This window comes from Callithrix jacchus, chromosome 10 (genome assembly GCF_049354715.1).
Source record: "Callithrix jacchus isolate 240 chromosome 10, calJac240_pri, whole genome shotgun sequence".
Taxonomy (NCBI): domain Eukaryota; kingdom Metazoa; phylum Chordata; class Mammalia; order Primates; family Cebidae; genus Callithrix; species Callithrix jacchus.
Window position 1 is genome coordinate 56,300,673 of NC_133511.1, and position 24,717 is coordinate 56,325,389.

Here is a 24,717-nt window from a genome sequence, read left to right on the forward strand (position 1 = left end):
ATACTTTTCATATAATATTTCCATTATAGTCATCATTTTGAATTGATATACACAACATGCATGAAACTATTCATAACTATTCATCATCATTATATCAATAATTATTGATATACACAACATGCATGAAACTATTCATGGGCCCTAAGAGAGAAAAGCTCAAATTTTGAAATAGGAAGACCTGAAATCAAATCCAGTCTCTGCTCAAATGGCTGACAGTTTTAAACAGAGGACTTAATCACTTAGAAGTCTTCTCATTTCCATAATGTAGATAATAAGTCTTATTCCACAAAGTTATAGGGAGGAACTAATAATCTAGAATATTATAAATCAACAAATGTTGCACTGCTATCAATAACATTGATTAGGTGGCCTTTACATAACAGGGTATTTACTAAGTGGTTGTATGTGCTTTATCTCATTTAATCTTCCCCAGAAGGCTTCATGATAGATATTACTATTAAAACTAACTTACAGATGAGAATATGATGAGGCTTAGAGAGGCTAAGGAAATTAATTATGGTTATAAACTTAGTACATGGAGGATCCAATAATTAAACTTATTCTTTCATTCATTCAACAAATACTTGCTAAGGAAAGATCCCCTGATGAAAACTGGACACTGTTTGGAAGGAGAAAGTGGGGAATGGAAGTTGAGTAAGCAACCAGCCATGTTCACTGTACGCTGGCCACTGTGTAGTGAATGGATTAAGAGGTAACAAGAGAGAATCCAAGAAGACTGGGTAGGCGTTTGTGGAGGTAGTTCAGGTGAAAGATGATGTTGGCTTCAACCAGGGTGGTAACAATGAAGAGGAAGAAATCAAGATGGACTGAGACAATACTTGCAGGTAGATCTGACTGTGTGATGGTAGGAAAGGAAAAGTCAGGCAAGGAAGGCCCTTCATATTTGACTCTGAGCAACATGGTGATCTGAGATTGGGGACACTCAAATGGATATGCAGAGGGAGGGAAAGAAATTTTTTGTACTCTCAAGCCTCATGCTGTAAACCATTATTAATGTTATTATGAATTATTATGAACATAAATGGTATTTGGAGTTGATGGCCACATAACTTTAAACTACCTGGAAAAGTTTATGGAAATGTCAGATTATTCCTTTATATGTGAAAATGAAAAAAAAAAAGAGAAAAGCTTGATGCAGAATTTGTTGCAGTTCTTAGTTTTCAAAGTAAGCACCTAGGAACAGGACTGTCTGAGGTTCTCCTTGAACTTTGTAAATCTGAGTTTCAGTATTTATAATATTATGAGATGAATTAAGGTGGAGAGGAGAGTGGGGAATACTGGAAGATAATTTACCAAAAAGCTAACAGGTTTATTTTATTTTAGTTTAGTTTTATTATTATTTTCTTTTTTTGAGATGGAGTCTCACTCTAACTCCCAGGCTGGAGTATAGTGGTGCGATCTTGGCTCATTGCAACCTCCACCCCCAGGGTTCAAGCAATTCTCCTGTCTCAGCTCCCAAGCAGCTGGAACAACAGGCACATGCCACCATGCCCAGCTAATTTTTGTATTTTTAGTAGAGATGAGGTTTCACCATATTGGTCAGGCTGGTCTCACACTCCTGACCTCAGGTTATCCAGCCACCTTGGCCTTCCAAAGTACAGGGATTACAGGCATGAGCCACTGCGCCCGATTTAAGGAGTTTATTTTAGGTGATTGAGTCAAGTATATTTTTTCTTCTCTCTACATTTTTGTATTTTTCCTGTATTTTAAAATGATTACTTATTACTTTTTTAACTAGAAAATTAAAAATTTGAGAAAATGAGTCTTTAAATAATTATATTTGTTATGTCTATATAGTTCATGGTAACAAGTTCTGAGAACCACTCAAATTGTAATTGTCAGTCAAACCAATTAAAATAATGATGTAACTGACATAGGCCTTAAAATACATGCCCTTCTAAGTGTGCCACATATGAAGCAGTCCCAGTCAAAGTGGACTGGAGTTTCGGATGGGACCTGACAAGTAGTGTGGTCAAAAGTGGCTGGGAAGAAGGCTAAGAACACTTGAGGAATTTAACATTTTCTAGATTTCCTTCATTTGAAGTATCCTTCCAAATTTAAATATTTTAAAATTCCTTAGATTCTTTGCTTTCCCAGTTCTTAAGGTTAGATGATCATAATAATATTCTTTAAGAAATCCTGCTGGCACTTCTGAATCTTGACTCTTTTCCTTCCTTGCAGGGTCAATGATTGTATCTTGCGGGTGAATGAGGTTGATGTGTCAGAGGTTTCCCACAGTAAAGCAGTGGAAGCCCTCAAGGAAGCTGGGTCTATCGTTCGGCTGTATGTTCGTAGAAGACGACCTATTTTGGAAACCGTTGTGGAAATCAAACTGTTCAAAGGCCCTAAAGGTAATAGAAATATAATTGACTCACAATAAGCCACAAGTGACAAACCATCTGGCTGAAGTTTATGCCACAATACTCATGTAATGAACTCTATCCTCTGCCATTCATTGCTTACCAAGATATTTAAAATCCTGCAACAGTGGTTACAAAGGGTAAAGGAAACCAATACTCTAAATATGAACTCAGATCAGAAGGAAAGGAGAGAGTTATGTAGGAATGTCCTTATAAACAAAAATAATAATCACCTATATTTTTCTATAAATATTTAATCTTACTGGATCATAACTTAGCTAGCAAATTAATACTAATTTTTCAGAGACAAATGACAAATCCTCTCGTTTAGCAAAATACTAACATAAAAAGAATTAAAATTATACTAATATAGCAATTATGTTTTTATAATACTGTTGTGATATGTTTAAAGTTTTATGATATTCTTACGTGCTGTACCCAATACTACATTTTACACTTGGAATAGCCAAAATAAATTAAAATTTATTTTTTTAAATGTTCACATATCTCTTGAGATCATTGTAGTTACTCTGTGGAGTTGCCTAAACAGATGAATTAGCACACTAATTTTTGTTTGTTTTGGGTTTTGTTTTGTTTTGAGGAAGGGTATCACTCTGTTAACCAGGCTAGAGTGCCGTGGTGGGATCATGACTCACTGAAGCCTCAAGCTCCTAGGCTCAAGTGATCCTCCCACCTCAGCCTCCCAAATACCTGGGACTACAGGCATGTCTAGTACACATGATTATTAATATTGTTATTTATTACTTTGGTAGAGACAGAGCCTTGCTCTGTTGCCCAAGCAGGTCTTCAACTCCTGGCCTTAAGCAATCCTCCTGTTTTGGCCTTCCAAAGTGCTGGGATTACAGGTGGGATCCACTGTACCTGGCCCATACGAATTTTTAAGAATAGTATTTTGATCTCTGTTCTTTAGAACAATGACATTAAATAGTCACTTAATAGTATTTAAGTACTTTTGGAAAAAATATCTAGTAATTAGCTTAACATTTTAAAAATATTTTAGATGATTATGACCAGATAACCACTGCACTCTTTGAGTAAATCATTTCTAATTTCTTCAGAATCTCTTTAATCTCTAATACTATATGAGATTGAAAAAATAAAGCTACCACCTTTTCTTAGGAGGCAGTAGTGGGTGGTATTTAAGATGTCTGGACTGAGTTTAAAAGTGTAGTTCAACGCCTTGCTAGAAGAGTCATCTTGGTTGGGCCCACTCCTTCATTATTAAATGAGGATCATAATGGTAGTGTCACTCCATAGGGTTTATGAGTAGCTGGCACAGGGTGAGCAATATAGCCTGGTGGTTAAGATGCAGATGCCATAGCCCAGAGTGCCTTGATTAGTACCCTGACTCTGCAGCTCACTTGTTGTTTGGCCTTGAGAAAATTACTTAACCTCTCTGTGCCATATTTTCTCATCTACAAAGTGCAAATAAGAATAGTACTTGCTTCTAGAGATGTTGTGAGGATTAGATGAGTTGATTCACAAAACGTATTTAAAATAAGGCCTGGCACAAACTAACTGACCAACAAATATTAGCTACATATGCATGTTCACAGTACTATTATTTAGTACATATGGTTTTAAATTTTGTAACAATTGTTTGGTAATGTAATAAAAATATTCAGAGAATCCTCATGGGTTAAATTCAAATGTGTTAAAATCATTGAACTAAATCTGGGAAAAAAAGGAAAAAAAATGAGACATTTTCATACCAGAATCTCTAGTGGTATGAAAGACTTTCAACCCTCACATTTACTAAAATCATATTGCAAGGAGCTTTAAAGCCAAACAAAATGTTCATGCACATTATTTCCATTAAAAATATGTATTATATGTAGCTATTTCTGTAATTCAATTAACTGTAATTATTCAGCATAGCCCTAAGGCAAATACTAATTTTAATCACTCAGCAAAGTAACATCATCCATTTATAGACCTTCTTCTAGCTGAGCAACTAGATGACCTCCAGCTGCTCAGCAGAGCACTTAAAGGCTACAGATGAGTAAAACTTAATATTATCAAGAACACATTTTTTTTTTAATTTTTGACACTAGGGCTACAGCTGGTTTGCTTTAGTCTGAACTGCTTTCTTCTTTGACCCTGGAGTGGGGCAGAAATTGCTGTGGGACCTGGAGTGGGGAAATGGAGAGAAGTGTACACTAATCAACTAGGTATAACTAGGCAATAACCCAATGGAAGTATACCATGTATTAGAGGAGTTGATGAGGTTACAAGTGAGCTTGGTCTACTGAGATGGGGAGAACCAGGTTGGAACTGTGGCAAATAACTTTATATCCCTAAAAAGCAGGCTCTTGCCTAATCGCTGTAGAAAAAGGTTAGCCTATAGGGCCTGTTGAGGTTATGCTGAGTCAGTCATACTTCTTTCTACTGTTACTGTCCAGAGGTCACTGATGGGGATTTATTTCTCTATATAAAGCTTATTGATTCACAGAGAAACTGTTTTAGTCATTGCTTAAATTCCTCATGCCTCTCCCAGTACCATAAACACAGCAAATGCTGAATCAGAGTAAGTTGAGGACTTCAGTTGGATTTTACACTAACTCTGATGATACCTAACAGTTTTGACTTCACTTGGCACCTTATAATTTTTCATTTTTTAATTATAATATGTGTAAAGGGAATTCTTACCAATGTTTAACTCATATGATGGAAACTCTCATGTACTCTGGAGTGAAGATAAATCAGATGTAGTCTCTGTCCTTAGAAAGTTTAAATGGGAGAGAAGCAGGTAAAGTCAACTACCTTTAATACAAGACAAAATGAACTCAGCTCTGTGATGGAGCTTGAGCCATGATTTCAGTGGAAGAAGGAGGAAGATGTTTTTGATGGTTTTATTCTTCTTGTGCTGGTTTCTTCCCATATCTTGTATTTATATAGTTTTGATCTCAGATAGCTGCTTGGGGAGGCGGCCTTTCCTTTGACTTCCTGCAGAAGTGCTGCTGGGCTGCCACAGAGTCAGTGGAGCTGCTACGTCTTTTATTTACTCAGGAAAATTAGGCTGGCTTCTGCAATGTTGGCTTCCCTTTGGCCTGCCGAGCTGGATCATTCCTGGTTGCTCTCTAACTGACTTTCTGGGTGCCTAACTCTGGAATGAGAGTTTTTTGGCCTGCTGGGCTTTGTGCAGCAGGGGGACCCATCTCTCCCCCACCACAATATCACAACTGCTCACCAGTAAGGGAACAAAGCAGGATGGAGAACGAATTTGATGAATTGACAGAAATGGGCTTCAGAAGGTGGGTAATAACAAACTTCTCTGAGTTAAAGAAACATGTTCTATCCCAATGCAGAGAAACTAAAAACCTTGAAAAAAGGTTAGATGAAATGCTAACTAGAATAACCAACTTAGAGAATACTATAAATGACTTGATGGAGCTGAAAAACACAGCCCAAGAACTTCGTGAAGCATACACAAGTTTCAGTAGCCAAATAGATCAAGCAGAAGAAAGGATATCAGAGATCGAAGATCAAATCAATGAAATAAAATGAGTAGGCAAGAAAAGAGTGCAAAGAGTGAAAAGAAATGAACAAAGCCTTCAAGAAATATGGGATTACATGAAAAGACCTAATCTATAACTGATCGGTGTACTGGAAGATGACAGAATGAATCCAAGCTGAAAAACACTCTTCAGGATATTATCCAGGAAAACTTCCCCAAACTAGCGAGGCAGGCCAATATTCAAATACAGGAAATACAGAGAACACCACAGCAATATTCCCATAGAAGGACAACCCTAAGGCACATAATCGTCAGGTTCACCAGGGTTGAACCGAAGGAAAAAATACTAAGGGCAGCCAGAGAGAAAGGTCAGGTCACCCACAAGGGGAAGCACATCAGACTCACAGTGGAACTCTCAGCAGAAACCTTACAAGCCAGAAGAGAGTAGGGGCCAATATTCAACAACCTTAAAGAAAAGAATTTTCAATGTAGAATTTCATATCCAGCAAAACTAAGCTTCATAAGTGAAGGAGAGAGGAAATCCTTCATGGGAAAGCAATTGCTGGGAGATTTTGTCACTACCAGATCTTCCCTGCAAAAGCTCCTGAAGGAGGCACTAAACACAGAAAGGAAAAACTAGTACCAGCCACTGCAAAAAAAAAAAAAACTAAATGGTGAAGATTAATGATACAATGAAGAAATTACACCAATCAAATGGCAAAGACCACAAATGCAATGAAGAAACTGAGTCAACTAATGGGCAAGAAATCCAGCCAGTAACAAAATGGCAGGATCAAATTCACACATAACAATATTAACCCTATATGTAAATGGGCTAAATGCCCCAATCAAAAGACACAGACTGGCAAATTGGATAAAAAGCCAAGAACCATCAGTGTGCTGTATTCAGGAAACCCATCTCATGTGCAAAGAGACACATAGACTCAAAGGGATGAAAGAGGATTTAACAAGCAAATGGAGAGAAAAAAAAAAAGCAGTGGTGGCAATTCTAGTCTCTGATAAAATGGACTTTAACAAAGATCAAAAGAAACAAAGAAGGGTGTTACATAATGGCAAAAGGATCAGTACAACAAGAAGAGCTAACTATCCTAAACATATACGCACCCAATACAGGAGCACCTAGATACGTAATGCAAGTCCTTAATGACCTATGAAGAGACTTAGACTCCCACACAATAATAGTAGGAGACTTTAACACTCCACCATCGATATTAATCAGATCAATGAGACAGGAAATCAACAAGGAAATCCAGGACTTGAATGCAGATCTGGACCAAGCAAACTTAATAGACATTTATAGAACTCTTAACCCCAAATCCACAGAATACACATTCTTCTCAGCACCACATCACACTTACTCTAAAATCGACCCCATAATTGGAAGTAAATCTTTTCTCAGCAAATGCAGAAAAATGGAAATGATAACAAACAGTCTCTCAGACCACAGTGTAATCAAATTAGAACTCAGCATTAAGAAACTAACTCAGAACTGCACAACTTCAAGGAAATGAACAACTGGCTCCTGAATGTAGACTGGATAAATAATGAAATGAAGGCAGAAATAAAGATGTTCTTCTAAACCCACAGGAATAAAGACACAACATACCAGAATCTCTGGGACATATTTAAAGCAGTGTCTACTGCTGTCCACAGCTTTCCACTGTAATCCGAATACTTTGCCAGTGCACTAATCTCTTTGGAGATAAAATTCATTAGTGTGTTACTAAATGTTAATTTTCTTTTGCAGAAAATACAGTACCGTGTCTGAATTAATTATTAATATTTAAAATATTTCATTTCTTAGCTCTCCCTGATTTGCTTTGCCCACAGCCTATTCAGTTCCTTTTTTGGCAGGATTCTGCAAAATGTGTCTCACCCACTACTGAGATTGTTCAGCCCCTGATGTATTTGTATTGATTTGTTTCTGGTGGTAGCTTGTCCTAAAATGTGTGTAGAAAGCAAGTGTTTTGTGATAAAATTGTTGTGTACTGCATGCTCTGTGTGGAATTCAGAGGAAAACCCAGATTCAGTGACTAACAATGCCAAAAAATGCAAGTAACCAGCCATTGTTCAAATTACAGTGGTGCTATTTCTCTTTTGTGGCCTTTTAGACTTTCGTTGCCCTAAAATTCCATTTTATTGGGAACCCATTTTCCACCTGGTCTTTCTTGACAGGGTTTTTTTTTCTACTTTAAATAGTTTCTAAATAAAATTCTGTACTTCAAGAGTAAAAAAAAAAAAAAGCAGTGTCTAGAGGGAATAAATGCCCACTTGAGGAGCAAAAAAAATGGTCTATGATCAAAATTGAAAGGTTAGAGGAGTAAGATCAAAAAAACTCAAAAGCAAGCAGAAGACAAGAAATAACTAAGATCAGAGCAGAACTGAAGGAGATAGAGACACAGAAAATCTTTCAAAAACTCAACAAATCCAGGAGCTGGTTTTTTGAAAAGATTAACAAAATAGACCGCTAGCCAGACTAATAAGAAAGAAAAGAGAGAATAATCAAATAGATGCAATAAAAAACAATAAAGGGAACATCACCACCACTGATCCCACAGAAATACAAGCTACCATCAGCGATTACTACAAACAACTCTGTGCATACAAACCAGTAAACCTGGAAGGAATTGATAAATTCCTAGACACTTGCACTCTCCAAAAACTAAACCAGGAAGAAGCTGAATCCCTGAATAGACCAATAACAAGGGCTGAAGTTGAGGCAGCAATTAATAGCCTATCAACTAAAAAATGCCCAGGTCCAGATGGGTTTACAGCCAATTTCTACAAGACGTACAAAGAGGAGCTGGTACCATTCTTTCTGAAACTATTGCAAACAATACAGAAAGAGGGAATTCTCCCCAACTTATTTTGAGACCAACATCATCCTGATACCAAAACCAGGCAGAGACACAACGAAAAAAGAAAACTTCAGGCCAATATTCATGATGAACATTGATGCAAAAATCTTCAATAAAATACTGGCACACCAATTGCAACAGCACATCAAAAATCTTATTCATTATGATCAAGTAGGCTTCATCCCAAGGATACAAGGCTGGTTCAACATACACAAGTCTTTAAATGTAATCCATCACATATAGAGAACCAAAGACAAAAACCACATGATTATCTCAATAGATGCATAAAAGGCCTTTAACAAAATTCAACAACACTTTATGCTAAAAACCCTCAATAAACTAGGTATCAATGGTACATATCACAAAATGATAAAAGCTATTTATGACAAACACACAGCCAATATCATACTAAATAGACAAATACTGGAAGCATTCACTTTGAAATCTGGCACAAGACAAAGATTCCCTCTTTCACCACTCCTATTCAATATAGTATTGGAAGTTCTAGCCAGAGCAATCAGGCAAGAAAAATAAATAAAGAGTATTCAATTAGGAAAAGAGGAAGCCAAATTGTCTCTATTTGCAGATGACATGATTGTATATTTAGAAGATCCCATTGTCGCAGCCCAAAATTTCCTTACACTGATAAACAACTTCAGCGAAGTCTCGGGATACAAAATCAATGGGCAGAAATCACAAGCATTCTTATACACCAATAACAGACAAACAGAGAGCCAAATCAAGTGAACTCCCATTCACAATTGCTACAAAGAGAATAAAATACCTAGAAATACAACTAACAAAGGATGTAAAGGACCTCTTTAAGGAGGGGGGAAATATTTTTGCAATCTACTCATCTGACAAAGGGCTAATATCCAGAATCTACAAAGAACTAAACAGTTTTACAAGAAAAAAAAAACAAACATATTCAAAAGAAGGTGAAAGATATGAACAGACACTTTACAAAAGAAGAAAGAACAACAAACATTTGAAAAAATGTGTCCGAGCACAGTGGCTCACGCCTGTAATCCCAGCACTTTGGGAGGCCAAGGCGGGTGGATCACGAGGTCAAGAGATCAAGACCATCCTGGTCAATACTGTAAAACGACATCTCTACTAAAAATACAAAAAATCAGCTGGGCATGGTGGCGCGTGCCTGTAATCCCAGCTACTTGGGAGGCTGAGGCAGGAGAATTGCCTGAACCTAGGAGGCGGAGGTTGCGGTGAGCCGAGATCACGCCATTGCACTCCAGCGTGGGTAACAAGAGTGAAACTCCGTCTCAAAAAAAAAGAAAAAATGCTCATCATTACTGATTTTTAGAGAAATGCAAATCAAAATCACATTGAGATACCATCTCATGCCAGTTAGAATGGCAATCATTAAAAAATCTGTAGACAACAGACGCTGGAGAGGATGTGGAGAAATAGGAACACTTTTACACTGTTGGTGGGAGTATAAATTAGTTCCACCATTATGGAAGACAGTGTAGTGATTCCTCGAGGATCTAGAAATAGAAATGCCATTTGACCCAGCAATCCCACTACTGGGTATATACCCAGAGACTTCTAAATTGTTCTATAATAAAGACACTTGCACACGTATGTTCATTGTGGTACTGTTTACAATAGCAAAGAGCTGGAACCAACCCAAGTGTTCATCATCAATAGACTGGATAAAGAAAATGTGGCACATATACATCATGGAGTACTATGTAGCCATAAAAAATGATGAGTTCATGTCCCTTATAGGGACATGGATGAATCTCAGCAAACTGACACAAGAACAGAAAATCGAACACTGTATGTTATCACTCATAGGCGGGTGTTGAACAATGAGAACACGTGGACACAGGAAGGGGAACAGCACACACTGCAGTCAGTGGGTGGGGGGGCAGTTAGGGGAAGGACAGTGGGGGAGGGGAGGATGAGGAGGGATACATGGGGGGAAATACCAGATACAGGTGATGGGAGGATGAAGGCAGCAAACCACCTTGCCATGTGTGTACCCATGCAACAATCCTGCATGTTCTGCACATGTACCCCAGAACCTAAAGTATAATTAAAAAAAAAAGAAAGGGGAAGATGTGATTCATCATAACCAGGATAGACAAAATGCTCCAGATAATTTAAAATTTTCAGCAAACTGACACAGGAACAGAAAACCAAACACAGCATGTTCTCACTCATAAGTGGGAGTTGAACAATGAGAACACATGGGCACAGGGAGGGAACATCACACACCAGGGCCTGTCAGGGGTTGGGGGAATGGGGAGGGAGAGCATTATGACGAACATGTAATGTATGCAAGGCTTAAAACCTAGATGACAGGTTAATAGGTGCAGCAAACCACCATGGTACATGTATACCTATGTAACAAACCTGCACATTCTGTATATGTATCCCAGAACTTAAGTAAAAACAAAACAACCAGACAAACAAAAAAAAACTTAACGTGCATAGTTTATCTTCCCTTCCTTGAGCACGTGAGTACAATATAGTAAGCATCAACAGTCTAGACAACTGAGCTAACTAGATTCAATTACATATATCTAATGCAGAGTTATCTGGATATACATTAATATAGTCCTTCAATGATTCAACAAATACATGCTGTTTACTATGCACCTGGAACAGAACCAGACAATAGAGATTCACAAAGAAAATCCACATAGTTCTTGTTCTCAAGGAGATTATAGTCTGGTGGGGAAAACACCTATAATATAAATTGGGAAAAGTACTATGAATAAATGTAAAAGATTGCTAAGGGAGTGCCAATTAAACCGTGAATCAAAGTAGACTTCTGTAAACAAGTACCACTTAAGCTAAGCCTTGAAATATAAATTAAAATAGACATTTAGCCAGGTAAAGAGCTAGGGAGAACATCCCAGACAGAAGTCAAGGCTTGTGAGTATGATGGCTACAGTGAAGAAAAGATCTTGATACCTTCTAGGAGTCTAGTAATAGAACAATTAATTACATGAAATGATGTGGCTGAGATGAGCAAAGTCCAGATCATGCTTAGATTTGTTGGCCATATTTAAGGATTTGTGATTATATTTAAATGCAATGGGAAATTATTGCAAAAATTTAAGCGTGAGTGACACATGATAAAATATGTAATTTTTAGAAGATCTTTCTGGCTACTATGAAGCAAATGAATTGAAGAGGACACAAGTGAGAGCAGAGATCAGTTAGGGGTTACTTGGAGGAAGGAGAAAAAAGTGAATGGATTTGAGCTATGTTGATATCATTTATTGATAAAATAGATGGTGGTATTTCAAAGATGAGGTTCTGTGTTTTAGTTGGGGTGCCATTCGTGAGGTGCGAAATACTATGAAAGACTCTCTGTGGAGAGATTATTAGAAATTCACTTTTGGACATGTAAGAAACCTCAGATGCATCTGAAAAGGAAATGTTAAGGAAGCAGAACTGGAGAGGATCTGTCTAAAAACCCTGCCAAATGAATATACTGATTTTTCACTATATTTTGTGAAATAACTGGGTTTGGGAAAATATTTTTAAATTGACTTTTAACTTTTTATTAATCTTAATATAAAAAATGAATATGGCTACTTCAGCTCTTTTAAAGAGTTCATGCATTTAATAAACCCATTCTGTAGATTTTATAGATTATTCATGCCCAGACTGTTTTCAGTTTGGGGATTGTGTTTGTTTTTGCACAGAACAGAGGGTAAACAGATTTATTCCTTTCTATGTTATAGATAAAATATTAAGAGATTCTTTGAAACAGTGATCTGTGACAAATTAAATTTACAGTTTTTCAATTTCATACTCTGTATTGATTCCATCTATTGTAACAATTACTAATTTGAGATAACTTTTGATATATGTGATTTTTGTCTTTATAGCAGAGCTAATCTTCTCAACACTCAGAATCAATCATCTAATTGGTGATTTATAGCCATATGTTTCAGTAATGGATATTTGGGTAATATTCATTCTAACTTAGAATGCCTTTTCTTAAAATAGGGAAAAACTTTTCTAATGTCATGGTTATAGATTTGGTCACTGCAAGCACCTGGGGTGTCTGCATGTGGGCAGTCAATTGAGGAAAAGAATAGGTAATTATATATAGAAAGAAATTTTTAGGCAAATCCATTTAGGATTGCCAAGCAACCAAAAAGTCAAGTAAAGGAAGAAAATCTAAAGTGAGTATGGTTTCCAGGAAGTAGATTTACTATAAGCCTTGGAATTGACTTTCCTAGAACACATTAAATCACAACTTCCAAGAATTTATTAAAATATAATTAAACAAGTACAGAACTGTTTGTTTCTATGACCTGTGCCAAAGAAGCCTAAACCTACAGAAGAAATTAGATGGCTTATTTTAAGATACTCCTATTGCTTAAGAGTCATACAGCTGATTTACAATTAGTTCAACCACTGTGGAAGACAGTGTGGCGATTCCTCAAGGCCTTAGAAATAGAAATTCCATTTGACCCAGCAATCCCATTACTGGGTATATATCCAAAGAACTATAAATCATTCTACTATAAGGACACATGCACACGAATGTTCATTGCAGCACTGTTTACAATAGCAAAGACCTGGAACCAAGCCAAATGCCCATCGATGATAGACTGGATTGGGAAAATGTGGCACATATACACCATGGAATATTATGCAGCAATCAAAAATGGTGAGTTCGTGTCGTTTGAAGGGACATGGTTGAATCTGGAACACATCATTCTCAGCAAACTGACACAAGAACAGAAAATGAAATACCGCATATTCTCACTCATAGGCGGGTGATGAAAAATAAGAACACATGGACACAGGGAAGGGAGTACTAAACACTGGGGTCTATTGGGGAGAATAGGGGAGGGACAGCGGGGGGAGGAGCTGGGGAGGGATAGCCTGGGGAGAAATGCCAAATGTGGGTGAAGGGGAGAAAGGCAGCAAAACACACTGCCATGTGTATACCTATGCAACTGTCTTGCATGTTCTGCACATGTACCACAAAACCTAAAATGCAATAAAAAAATAAATAAATAAAACTAAGTTCTAAAACCAAAAGTGTTAAAGCCACGGTTTCATTAATTTATATCCAAAGATTGTCTTGCTTGTGGCTTTATTTTAGCCACCTTGCTCATTAATAAAAAAACTGAAAGAGTGATTAAGCTTGCATAGTGACAAATTTTAGCAATTCTTCTCCATTATTTTTTAAATGCTTTTGAACTCTGTTTTGATTTTTCCATAAATGCTTTTTGCCATTACAGAGCTCTGAATCAGTGTAAACTGAGAATGTAGTAAAGATTGTAAATTTATGTTTTGTACAGAAAAAATGGTAACTATGAAATGCACGAACTGTACAAGTCACTACACCAATGAACATTTATAATGCTCATAATTCAGTCATTAAAGAATACACATATGTAATGAAGAAGTTCTTGAATATCTTTAAGTAGCTGTGAGCCTAAAACAAATATATGAACCTCTTTATGACTCGTTTTCCTCCTCAGTAAAATGATTATAATCTAAATATGTAATTCATAGAATTATTATTATTTTTTATTTTTTTTGAGATAGTTTTGCTCTTGATACCCAGGCTGGAGTGTAATGGCGCGATCTTGGCTCACTGCACCCTCCGCCTCCTGGGTTCAGGCAATTCTCCTGCCTCAGCCTCCTGAGTAGCTGGGATTACAGGCACACGCCACCATGCCCAGCTAATTTTTTGTATTTTTAATAGAGATGGGGTTTCACAGTGTTGACCAGGATGGTCTTGATCTCTTGACCTCGTGATCCACCCGCCTCGGCCTCCCAAAGTGCTGGGATTACAGGTGTGAGCCACCACGCCCTGCCCTAAGAATTGTAAATTCTTAATAAATAATTATAATATTTTTATTCTTATCATACTTGGCAGAAAGGTAAATAAAGAAAAGCAGCAAAGAACTCATTAATAATTAGGTACTAAAGGATTAGATCATACTTAATATAATATTTAATATAAAATATTATGACATGTCCTTTTTTTTTCTTCAACTTTTAAGTTCAGGGGAACATGTGCAGGATGTGAAGGTTTGTTACATAGATAAATGTGTGCATGTAGTTTGCTATACAGCTCATCCCATTACCTGGGTATTAAGCCCAGCATTCAATAGCTTTTCTTTCTGATGTCTGATGCTCTTCCTTCCTCATACTCACCCTCCACCAGGCCCCGGTGTGTATTGTTTTCCCCCATTGTCCATGTATTCTCATTGTTCAGCTCCTATTTATAAGTAAGAACATGCTGTATTAGGTTTTCTGTTTCTATATTAGTTTGCTGAGGATAATGGCTTCCAATTCCATCCATGTCCCTGCAAAGGATATGATCTCATTCTTTCTTGTGGCTGCATAGTATTCCTTGGTGTGTGTATGTGTGTATATATATATATACATATATACGTATATATATATACGTATATATGTATATATACACACACACACACACACATATATATATATATATATATATCACATTTTCTTTATCCAATCCATCATTCATAGGCATTTAGGTTCATTTCCTGTCTTTGCCATTGTGAATAGTGCTGAAATGAACGTATACCTGCATGTATCTTTATGATAGAATTATTTATACTTCTTTGGGTATATACCCCGTAAGGGGATTGCTGAGTCAAATGTTACTTCTGCCTTTAGGTCTTTGAGGACTGTCTTCCACAATGATTAAACTAATTTATGCTCCCACCCACAGTGTAAAAGCATTCCATTTCCACACTATCTTCCACAATGATTGAATTAATTTACACTCCCATCAACAGTGTGAAAGCATTCAGTTTTCTCCATAACCTCTCCAGCATCTGTTCTTTTTTTTTTTGACTTTTTAGTAATAGCCATTCTGACTGGTGTAAGATGGTATCTCATTGTGGTTTTAATTTGCATTTCTCTAATGATCAGTGATGCTAAGCTTTCTTTCATATGTTTGTTTACCACATGTATGTCTTGAGAAGGGTCTATTCATGTCCTTTGCCCACTTTTTAATGGGATTGTTTGTTTTTCTTCTTGTAAATTTGTTTAAGTTCTTTGTAGATTCTGGATATTAGACCTTTGTCGGATGGATAGATTGCAAAAATTTTGGGGAGGTCCCTTTAAAGCACTAGAATATTTGTTGAATTAATGAATTGATTGTTTATTAAAAATTTTTAATATTTAGCAATTTCAAGTAGAACCAATATGTATTTGGCTTATGTATGCATGTATGCATACATATATAAAATTATATTGCTGTTGTGTGTATATGCACTTCTGTGTTATGCACAGATATATTTTTTTCTTTAGCGCCATATAAATTTGTTTCTAGCAGGTCTGAGTTATGATGTGTCATATAACTCTATGCTTTATGAAAATGTACATATACGTTTAGGTTTTTTTCTTTGGTTTTCCTACTTCAGGCCTCTGTGTCAGTATATGCCACGTACAGCAGTATCTTGAAGCATATTGAAACCTAACCTTATGATGTCTCTTTAGCTCCAATTTCCACCATTTGCCCCTTACCTGTGTGACCTACTCCAGCTTTTGACCTCTCCATTTATACAAATGATTGTATTAGTCACCCACAGGAAAAGGCCCTGGATGTTCTTTTTTCCCTTTTGGTCCTCTCTTCTTTGGTGCCTTATTAAATCAGGCATCATACCTTTTGAAAGTCACTTACAACGCAATTAATTCTCTCTTTAAAATCTCCAATGCCATTATTATGGTGTTCCTGTCTTCTTGATTTCTGATCTACTGTAATAAACTACATTGCTAATCTCTCCTTTCCATACCAACACATATCTTCTATACCAATCTTCTAAAAATCCAGAACTGTTCATGATTCTCCCCTGGCAAAAAAAATAGTCTCTAGTGGGGTTTTCATTGCCAGTAAGTAGCATTTTATGCACTCTATGTTATCTTTCTCCTCCAGCCACAAAGTTTGATTTCAGCTTTCCCTTCTTTATTGTTTTGTTCACATCTCCTAATGCAAGTGAGCTGACCTGTGTACCATATCTTAAACATAGGCCATACTTTCCTGCCTCTAAGGCTTTGTTCATTCCATTCTCACCTTTGAATGTCTTCTCTTACTATTGTGACCACTATCTGATGACATCGTATCCATCCCCCAAGAACCAATTCAGTGTTACCTTCTCCACAAAGCTATCACCAATGGATCCAATCAGAACCAATCTTTCATTTCTAAGAATTTCTGAAGTGCTTTATTTCTTCCTTTTCTGTAGTTGTTTTATTATCAGAGGAAGAACAGATATCAACAACCCAAATGAAGGAGATAAACAAACTGCTAATTGTAACACCTAAGTCATTAATGTAATGATGTCTACCCAGGCCAATGCTGGATTTGAAGCATTAAGTGACACTTAAAAGGAAAGTACAAGCTCCAGTCTGTGACCCAGTTCTGGGTAGTAAATGGGAGGAACTGAGGCAGAGATGAGTGGGGGCCCATAACCATCAAAGCAGTATGGCAAGGAGAAAAGGAATGACTGAGACAGAAGCTCACAATTTTTCAACTGAGACAAGTCCTTACGAGTGAAGCCCCTGTGTTGGCACCTTACCTTTTTTCACTCCTTACAGAAATTGTCTCTACAAGAAATTGGAGGCATCTCACACATTGCTTACCAGTCTACTTAATCAAAAACAACTTCTAAATTATTGATTTTTTTAAATTTTATTTTATAGCTTACATGACAGATTTTGTGTCCAGCTTGTCTGAATATCAACTTCACTTGCATCTGATATTATAAATGAAGAATTTATCAAATATCTAACTTAAGTGAATTTTACCAGCTTTTCTATTTCTCATATTCATTTCCTTTATCAGATCTGTTCTTGCTCCTCCATCTGCCCATTTTTTTCTCTTTCTGATGCCAACATGTCCAAAGTGGACTATCCAATCTTGATGTGAGGAAGTCATCTGAAAATTTCTAGAAATTAGTCATTTGACTAATTGATAGGCCTACAGCTGTCTGTATTGAGCATGTAAATGCTCAGTGAACACTGAATGAATTAAGATTTTAATTGAAAATTAACTGTACTGTTCTTAACAGTACAGAGACTGCCTGCACTGAAATTCTTCTTTTCTTCCCCACTCTGTCCATGAATGACTCTGTCAATGTGTGGTTTTTTTTTTTTTTTTTAACAAGTTGGATTTTCTGTCATGTAATCATATAACTTGGGCATGTTTGGGTTAATGAAGTTTTTAGTTATCTGAAATTCAGCTATCACGACCAAGCATTTTACCAGAACAATAGGGGAAACGAAAAACAAGATTTGTACAACTGGTTTGATTACTGGCACCCAACCATTTACTGTATCAAGGGGCATCATGCATTTCCCATATTTCTTGCCATGGAGTAAATGATTATGTTTATTCATTTTCTAACGCATGTTCAAAAATGTTTCTGAATACAGGAAACAGTTTACTTTTTATTCAGGCTCATGTCCTGGGCTTAAATTTCTGGTGGTTAGTGAACCTGTTTTGGGTGAAGGGCCTTGCTAAACAGTGGTTTGTTCAATAAACACAAATAACAAATTTAACTATTTGGCATGAGGTCTCAAAACACTACATTTTCCTTTTAGGGGTATTTTTTTCAATCCCTATGAATTACCACAATTGTTCTCTTGGAGATTTGCTTGAGTACATATATAGTGCAAACTTCTATAAGAATATAATATATAGAATAAGAAAGAAAATGCTGAACTATTTGTGTTAAGCCAGGGAAACAGTCTTCTTGGAAGTAAATTGTAGCTACATTACCACCCTCTGTCCACAAAGAACAAATCTGACATGATTATTATTATTATTAAATGAAGGACACCACATTTGATAAATTCACCTTGTTCCCAGGTACTTTTCTGTAGAATTTCTTATGCATGCATATTGTTAATTTCTGATTATTTCTGAATATAAGACATATGCTTGTGAATTGGGAGGCTCTTTCTCTAAGCTAATATTTGGTCAGTATTCATAATGATGTCTGTAAACAACTCTCACCTGAGATTGTGTAGCAAATTATTTATCATGAAAGAATAAACTATAAATATTGCCACTGTAATTCCCACTGTTTTGTATAATGCAACATTATGAGAGAGGTAACCACTTGATTACATTTGCTAAATCTTTATTGGAAATTAATGAGTGATGCCACTCCTGTTATGTGCCCTTTGGGGATAATTTGGCCACTGTTTCTTTTCGCAGTTTTCTTATTTACTGTTTAAAGCTAATCTATAATTTTTTTCCATAAAATATATGATCAGCGGCTCCTTGAACAAATCTTTGAAGTCAAAATTATTTTTACAATAAAATTTTCAGATTTAAATAATTGCAATGTACTAGATGTACTTTTGTTTCTTCAACATTTAAAGTTTTGTCATTCATACAACAAACCCTGTGAAGGTAAATATTTACCTTGAGTTGTAATTTACATGGAATTGTTTTTAGGCTTTAAAAAAACGTTGCTGTGGTAAATATAACCATAAATCTTTTAAATTTGTGGACATCAGCAAAGCATTTTAGTGAAAAGACTAGGATTTGGAGCTGGGACCTAAGTTGAAATCCTTGCTTAACTTAACTGTTAAACATTAGAAATATTGAGTATGTATCAGAGCCTAATTAAATTTCAAGTGCTTTTCTTTTTGTTTACTTTTTTAAAAGGAAATATGTGCATAAAATAATCATCTGTTCACTCAATAAATATTTTATTTCCAAAACATATTAGGTCAGGCAGTTATAAATGCTAAATTAAAGGAATGAGAATAAATAAAGAAGTTTTGGTTTTTTTCCCAAGGATCTTCTTAGAACACTGGCATTCACCTAGACTGATACAATTCAGTCCTCCTCTGACTGACACTGACTTCCTGCTAAACTAGTCATGATCCCTAACTAAATCCATTTTGGTTCCTCAACTCACAGACCAATGTCCATTAAATTTTTGTCCTTCAATGGAGCATTGAGATCCAATAACATTAAAACTTGTAGTACATTTTATTCACGACTCCTAATGCCATTAAGCTGTCAGTCAAAAGCCTGCACTACATAGACTTTGTCTCTGAACATAACTCAATTGTAGATAGGTACTTTGGGTACTTTATCGCATACAGAAAACTTAATAGAAGAAATAAAATGATATCTATTTTAATATCCTTTAAAAAGCCAACTTAAGCATTTTTAAACATGGGCAATTCTATGGGTTATCTAGTTATGAGATCCCACTGAGTTCAGTGTAAATTGGAAAATTGCAAAATAAAGATTTATATTAGGCAAGATGGAGAATTGTTAGTCAAGGCTGAAAAAAGAGTAGTTAAGAAAAAGTAACACAGGAAACAAACTAGGCACATTTCTGGAAGAGTCAGTGCCTTATTGTGGTAAATGAAGGTATATACATCTGATTTGCTGAGTACAAGCCATTAGTCACATGAAGCAACAGTTCAATAGTTGCTTCCCAGGGACCTAAAAATAGTCATTGAGATTTCAGTAGTAGTAGAGTCAAAATGAAAATTTTATTATTCATAATACCATTTATATGAATCAACTGAATGTGGTAGCAATTTTTAAAATTATAATTTTAATGTGCAAGAATTCTAATATGTCAAATATTCTGATCTGTTGCAGTACACAAATTCATTTATATATATTACTCATTACATTTAACAGCAAAAAGCACAATTTCTTTTGCACCAACCTAATATTTAACTAAACATTAATTGAAACATTAATTGTCCTCTGAGGACAAGACTAAAACTTGGATATAGAAACATGATATGCCCTCAGTGGAAATAGTGGTCACAGTATAGTGTGCAAAATGTGACAGTACTATAAATATATGCCCAGGCTTCTGCAAGGAAACCTTGACCAAAGCTTCAATTTCTGCTTTAATACTCTGGAGAGAAAGTTTCTAATACTAGTGGTAGCTGCACACTTCGGAAACTGCTCCAATCATTGTTTTTTAGGTTTTTTTTTTTCTATAATTGAACTGAAAGTTAGAATTACTCTAAAACTGTCCATTAATCTTGTTTCTGCTCTCTATGGCTACAGTGGACAACTCTTCACAAGACAGCCCTTCAGACATTTCTAAGCCACTGTCAAGTCTTCTTTGAGGACTCTCTCTTTTAGGCTAAGACCCCTAGTTCATTAGCCATTCTTGATTCATCATTGTTTTTAATCCCTTTATTTTGCTGTAAAAAATTTTTCTCTACAAATTTCTATAATTTTGGCAGTATCCCACCTAAGTAACAATACACAGAATTGGATATACAGATCCCTTTGTGTGCTTGTAAGCACAGATCATACTGAGTGAATTTTGTGCGCATGAGCTCCATACACTATTTCTGTTAATGTAATATAAAATTATGTTAACTTTGCTTTTTAAGAATCTTTTTGTTGGTTGATGTCAAGATTACAGACAGTTGAATATTTTGTATGAACTATTGACTATCAGATCTATTACATTTTAGAATAATTGCTTTTTTAATTATAGACTTATACATTTGTTTTATCTCTAGTGAATGTAATATTGTTAGACTGCACCTAGCATCTGGACCTATGATATTAATCTCAACAGTCACTCAGCCATTCCTTATATTAGCCACCCTTTCTTCATCTGTCAATTTTAGGTGACCTGAAGATAAACAATTGGATTCTCAGAAACAAGATGGAATTTGGCAGATGCATATGTTGCCCAGCACATGTTGATATAAAAGTGAATTCCACAGGTGTATGGAAAGGATGGTTATAAAAATAATGTCTTTAGGGAAAGTTCTTCATGAAATACAATGTGCATACTGTTAAATAACTGTTTTGCAAATTATGAGAACAGGTTATTTTCTGCTTCAGAAACTCACAAAATGAATAAAACTTAGGGAAAATTAGCAACCAAAACCATTAGAAAAGTTTGCCTACAGTGATAAAAGAAGTAGTGAAGTACAACTTGATGTAATACACTTAAAAATCTGTGACTAAAAGAAGGAAGTTGTGGCTGAGAGGCTTACAGAGGCTCAGATGCTACGTGACTCCGATTCCCCTCCTGAAGCGGTGAACCTGTACTGGTGATTGACAAAGTCGTGAGACTTCTCACGAATACCATTAAATCCAGAGAAGAGCACACTGAGCTAGTAGGCTCACCTTTTTCAAAGAGTAGTGGCAACTTGTGATGGAAAGAGTCTAAAGTAGGGAAAGTGCATAGTTATGCTGATATTCTCTGGTGGAAATAAAGGTTCTCTAGCCACACCCTGAATTAGATAATTTACTCCAATTAGATGCAACTTGGTATAGAACATTTAACAAAATATCAAAAGCTAACAGAATTTGAGTCTTATAAGAAAAATTACACACTTACCTGTAGCCTCTACTGAGATCTCTTCCAACTCCCTTGCCAGCTATTGCTCAGGCCCAGAACATGATCAGAACAAATAGCCAGACCTCCACTCCCACTGTAACTTGGGTGGAAAAACAAAATGATTCTAGGCACAAAGGACAAAGCCAGTCACATGTGTTACATCAGAGCAAATAGAATGTCCACTTGAGCTGCCCAATCATGAGCAATATGAAGAAATTTAGTAACTCTGTAAGAATAACACAATCAAAACCAGAAAGAAGCATATTATTGTAATCTTATCTATTAAACACCTGCTATGTTTTAGGCAGTGTTCTAAGTGGTTTATGTATATATGTTTTAGTTCTTTTAAGAAACCCTATAGGACTGGATAAAGAAAATGTGGCACATATACACCATGGAATACCATGCAGCCATAAAAAAGGTTAAGTTCATGTCCTTTGCAGGGACATGGATGAAGCTGCAAACCACCATTCTCAGCAAACTAACACAAGGACAGAAAACCAAATACTACATGTTCTCACTCATAAGTGGGAGTTGAACAATGAGAACATGGACACAGGGAGGGGAACATCACACACTGAAGACTGTTGGGGGATAGCAGGCTAAGGGAGGGATAGCATTAGGAACAATACCTAATGTAGATAATGGAGTGACGGATGCAGCCAATCACCATGGCACATGTATACCTATGTAACAAAGCTGCATGTACTGCTCATGTACCCCAGAACTTAAAGTTCAATTGAAAACAAATTAAAAAACTAAAACCCTATCAGTACTCCGATTATATGTGCAGATATGGAGTTTTAGTAACTTGCCTAAAATCATACAAATGCTGGCAGAGCCAGGACACAAATCACTGGTGTCTGGCTCCAGAGCTCATGCTATTAACCCTGTGTGATCTTGGTCTTTATAACCTGTGGGGAAAAATGAAGAAAGGAAGGGAGATGGAAGATAGGGAGGGAGCAAAGTGAAGGAAGAAGACAAAGAGTTTATCCTATAATTCAAGGGAAAGAAGAGAGTTGCTCATGATTTATGCTGTAGGTAAAATAAATTCAATTAAAAAGTGCTAAAAGACAAAAATAGTAAAGATAGAAAATGGGGTGAAAAAAAATTGAAGACCCTAAGAACCCAATAAAGGGCTTAAATAATACCATTACAAAACTTAATGAATGTGTTATAAATAGGAAGAAAAAATAGATGGTACATGAAAGTAGTAAAAAAAGCAAAGATGGAGGTAATTATGATGAGCACAGACTTTATAAAAATTTAAAAAAGAAGAGAGAAAAATTTTAAAGCTATACCAAGCAAGAGTTAAAGAGATTTGAGAAGAAGGGCTAGTAGCCCGAGAAGTCTTGACAGTTAAACATTCAAAAAATATATCACTGGGGCCTACTTGAGGGTAGAGGGTAAGGGAAGGAGAGAGTCAGAGGAGATAATGATTGAGTATTAGACTTAGTACCTGGGTGACCCGAGTTTGCCTGTATAACAAACCTACACACATACCTCAAACTTAAAAAGTTTGGAGCATCACATGCTGGGGTTAGTTGGCGGGGGGACTGGGGAGGGACAGAGGGGAGCAGGGAGGGTTGGGAGGGATAACATGGGGAGAAATGTGAGATATAGATAATGGGGGAATGAAGGCAGCAAACCACCTTGCCATGTATGTACCTATAAAACAACCCTGCATGATCTGCACATATACCCCAGAACCAAAAGTGCAATTTTAAAAAAAAATCAAAAAAAAAATCACTCTTTCCTAAAATATGTCTTTCATCAAAACTGTGATTTATATGGTTTTAGATGTAAATCTGATTATGAATTGAAATGAAGAAAAAATATATTTAAGATGATAAACCAAAGGAAATAATCAAAAATTATTTTAAATAATAAAAGAATTTAGTAAGATGGCCAAGTTTAAAATCAGTAAATAGAAATCAATAGTATATAAATGTATGTTCATATATAAACAGTAATCAACTAAAAAATATAATGGCAGAAAATACATCATTTATGATAGCAAAAAGTATCTTAAGAATAAACTATTAAAAGTCCAACAGACAGTAGCTAGTTTTCCTGATGCTCTCCCTCCCGGCACCTCACTCCCCACAGGCCCCAGTGTGTGCTGTTTTCCCCTCGTGTGCATTTGTTCTCATTGTTCAGCTCTCATAAGTGAGAACATGTGGTCTTTGGTTTTCTGATCCTGCGTTAATTTGCTAAGGATAATGGCTTCCAACTCCATCCATGTCCCTCTAAAGAACATGATCTCATTCTTTTTTATGGTTGCATAGTATTCCATGGCACACATTTACCTACATAACAAACCTGCACATCCCGTACATGTATCCTGGAACTTAAAAAAAAAAGAATAACCTTCTTGATAAACATTTAAATTTATATAAAGGTAACTTTCAAATGCTACCAAGAGAAATATAATAAGGGAATACTGATATGCCACAGGAAAAGAAGAAGTAACATTAAAAAATTTCAATTTTTACTTTTATACTTAAAAGTTTAAATAAAAATATCAATAAAAAATTTTATGCAAGAAAATCTGATTCTTAAATTTATATATAAAAAATAAGAACAGCAAGGAAAATTTATAGAAAGAACAATAATGAGAGAGATCCAGGCTTATC

At 36.0% G+C, this 24,717-nt stretch overlaps 1 protein-coding gene across 47 annotated transcripts in view; it reads left to right on the forward strand.

The window, feature by feature from the left end:
- The window catches only part of DLG2 (discs large MAGUK scaffold protein 2), a 2,299,762-nt gene that overhangs the window by 1,694,806 nt on the left and 580,239 nt on the right, over nt 1–24,717 (forward strand). For all 47 annotated transcript variants that reach the window (XM_078340083.1, XM_078340084.1, XM_054241373.2 and 44 more), the window contains one exon: nt 2,203–2,372. In XM_078340083.1, the coding sequence (XP_078196209.1) occupies nt 2,203–2,372 (170 nt within the window). The remainder of the gene's footprint in view (nt 1–2,202; nt 2,373–24,717) is intronic.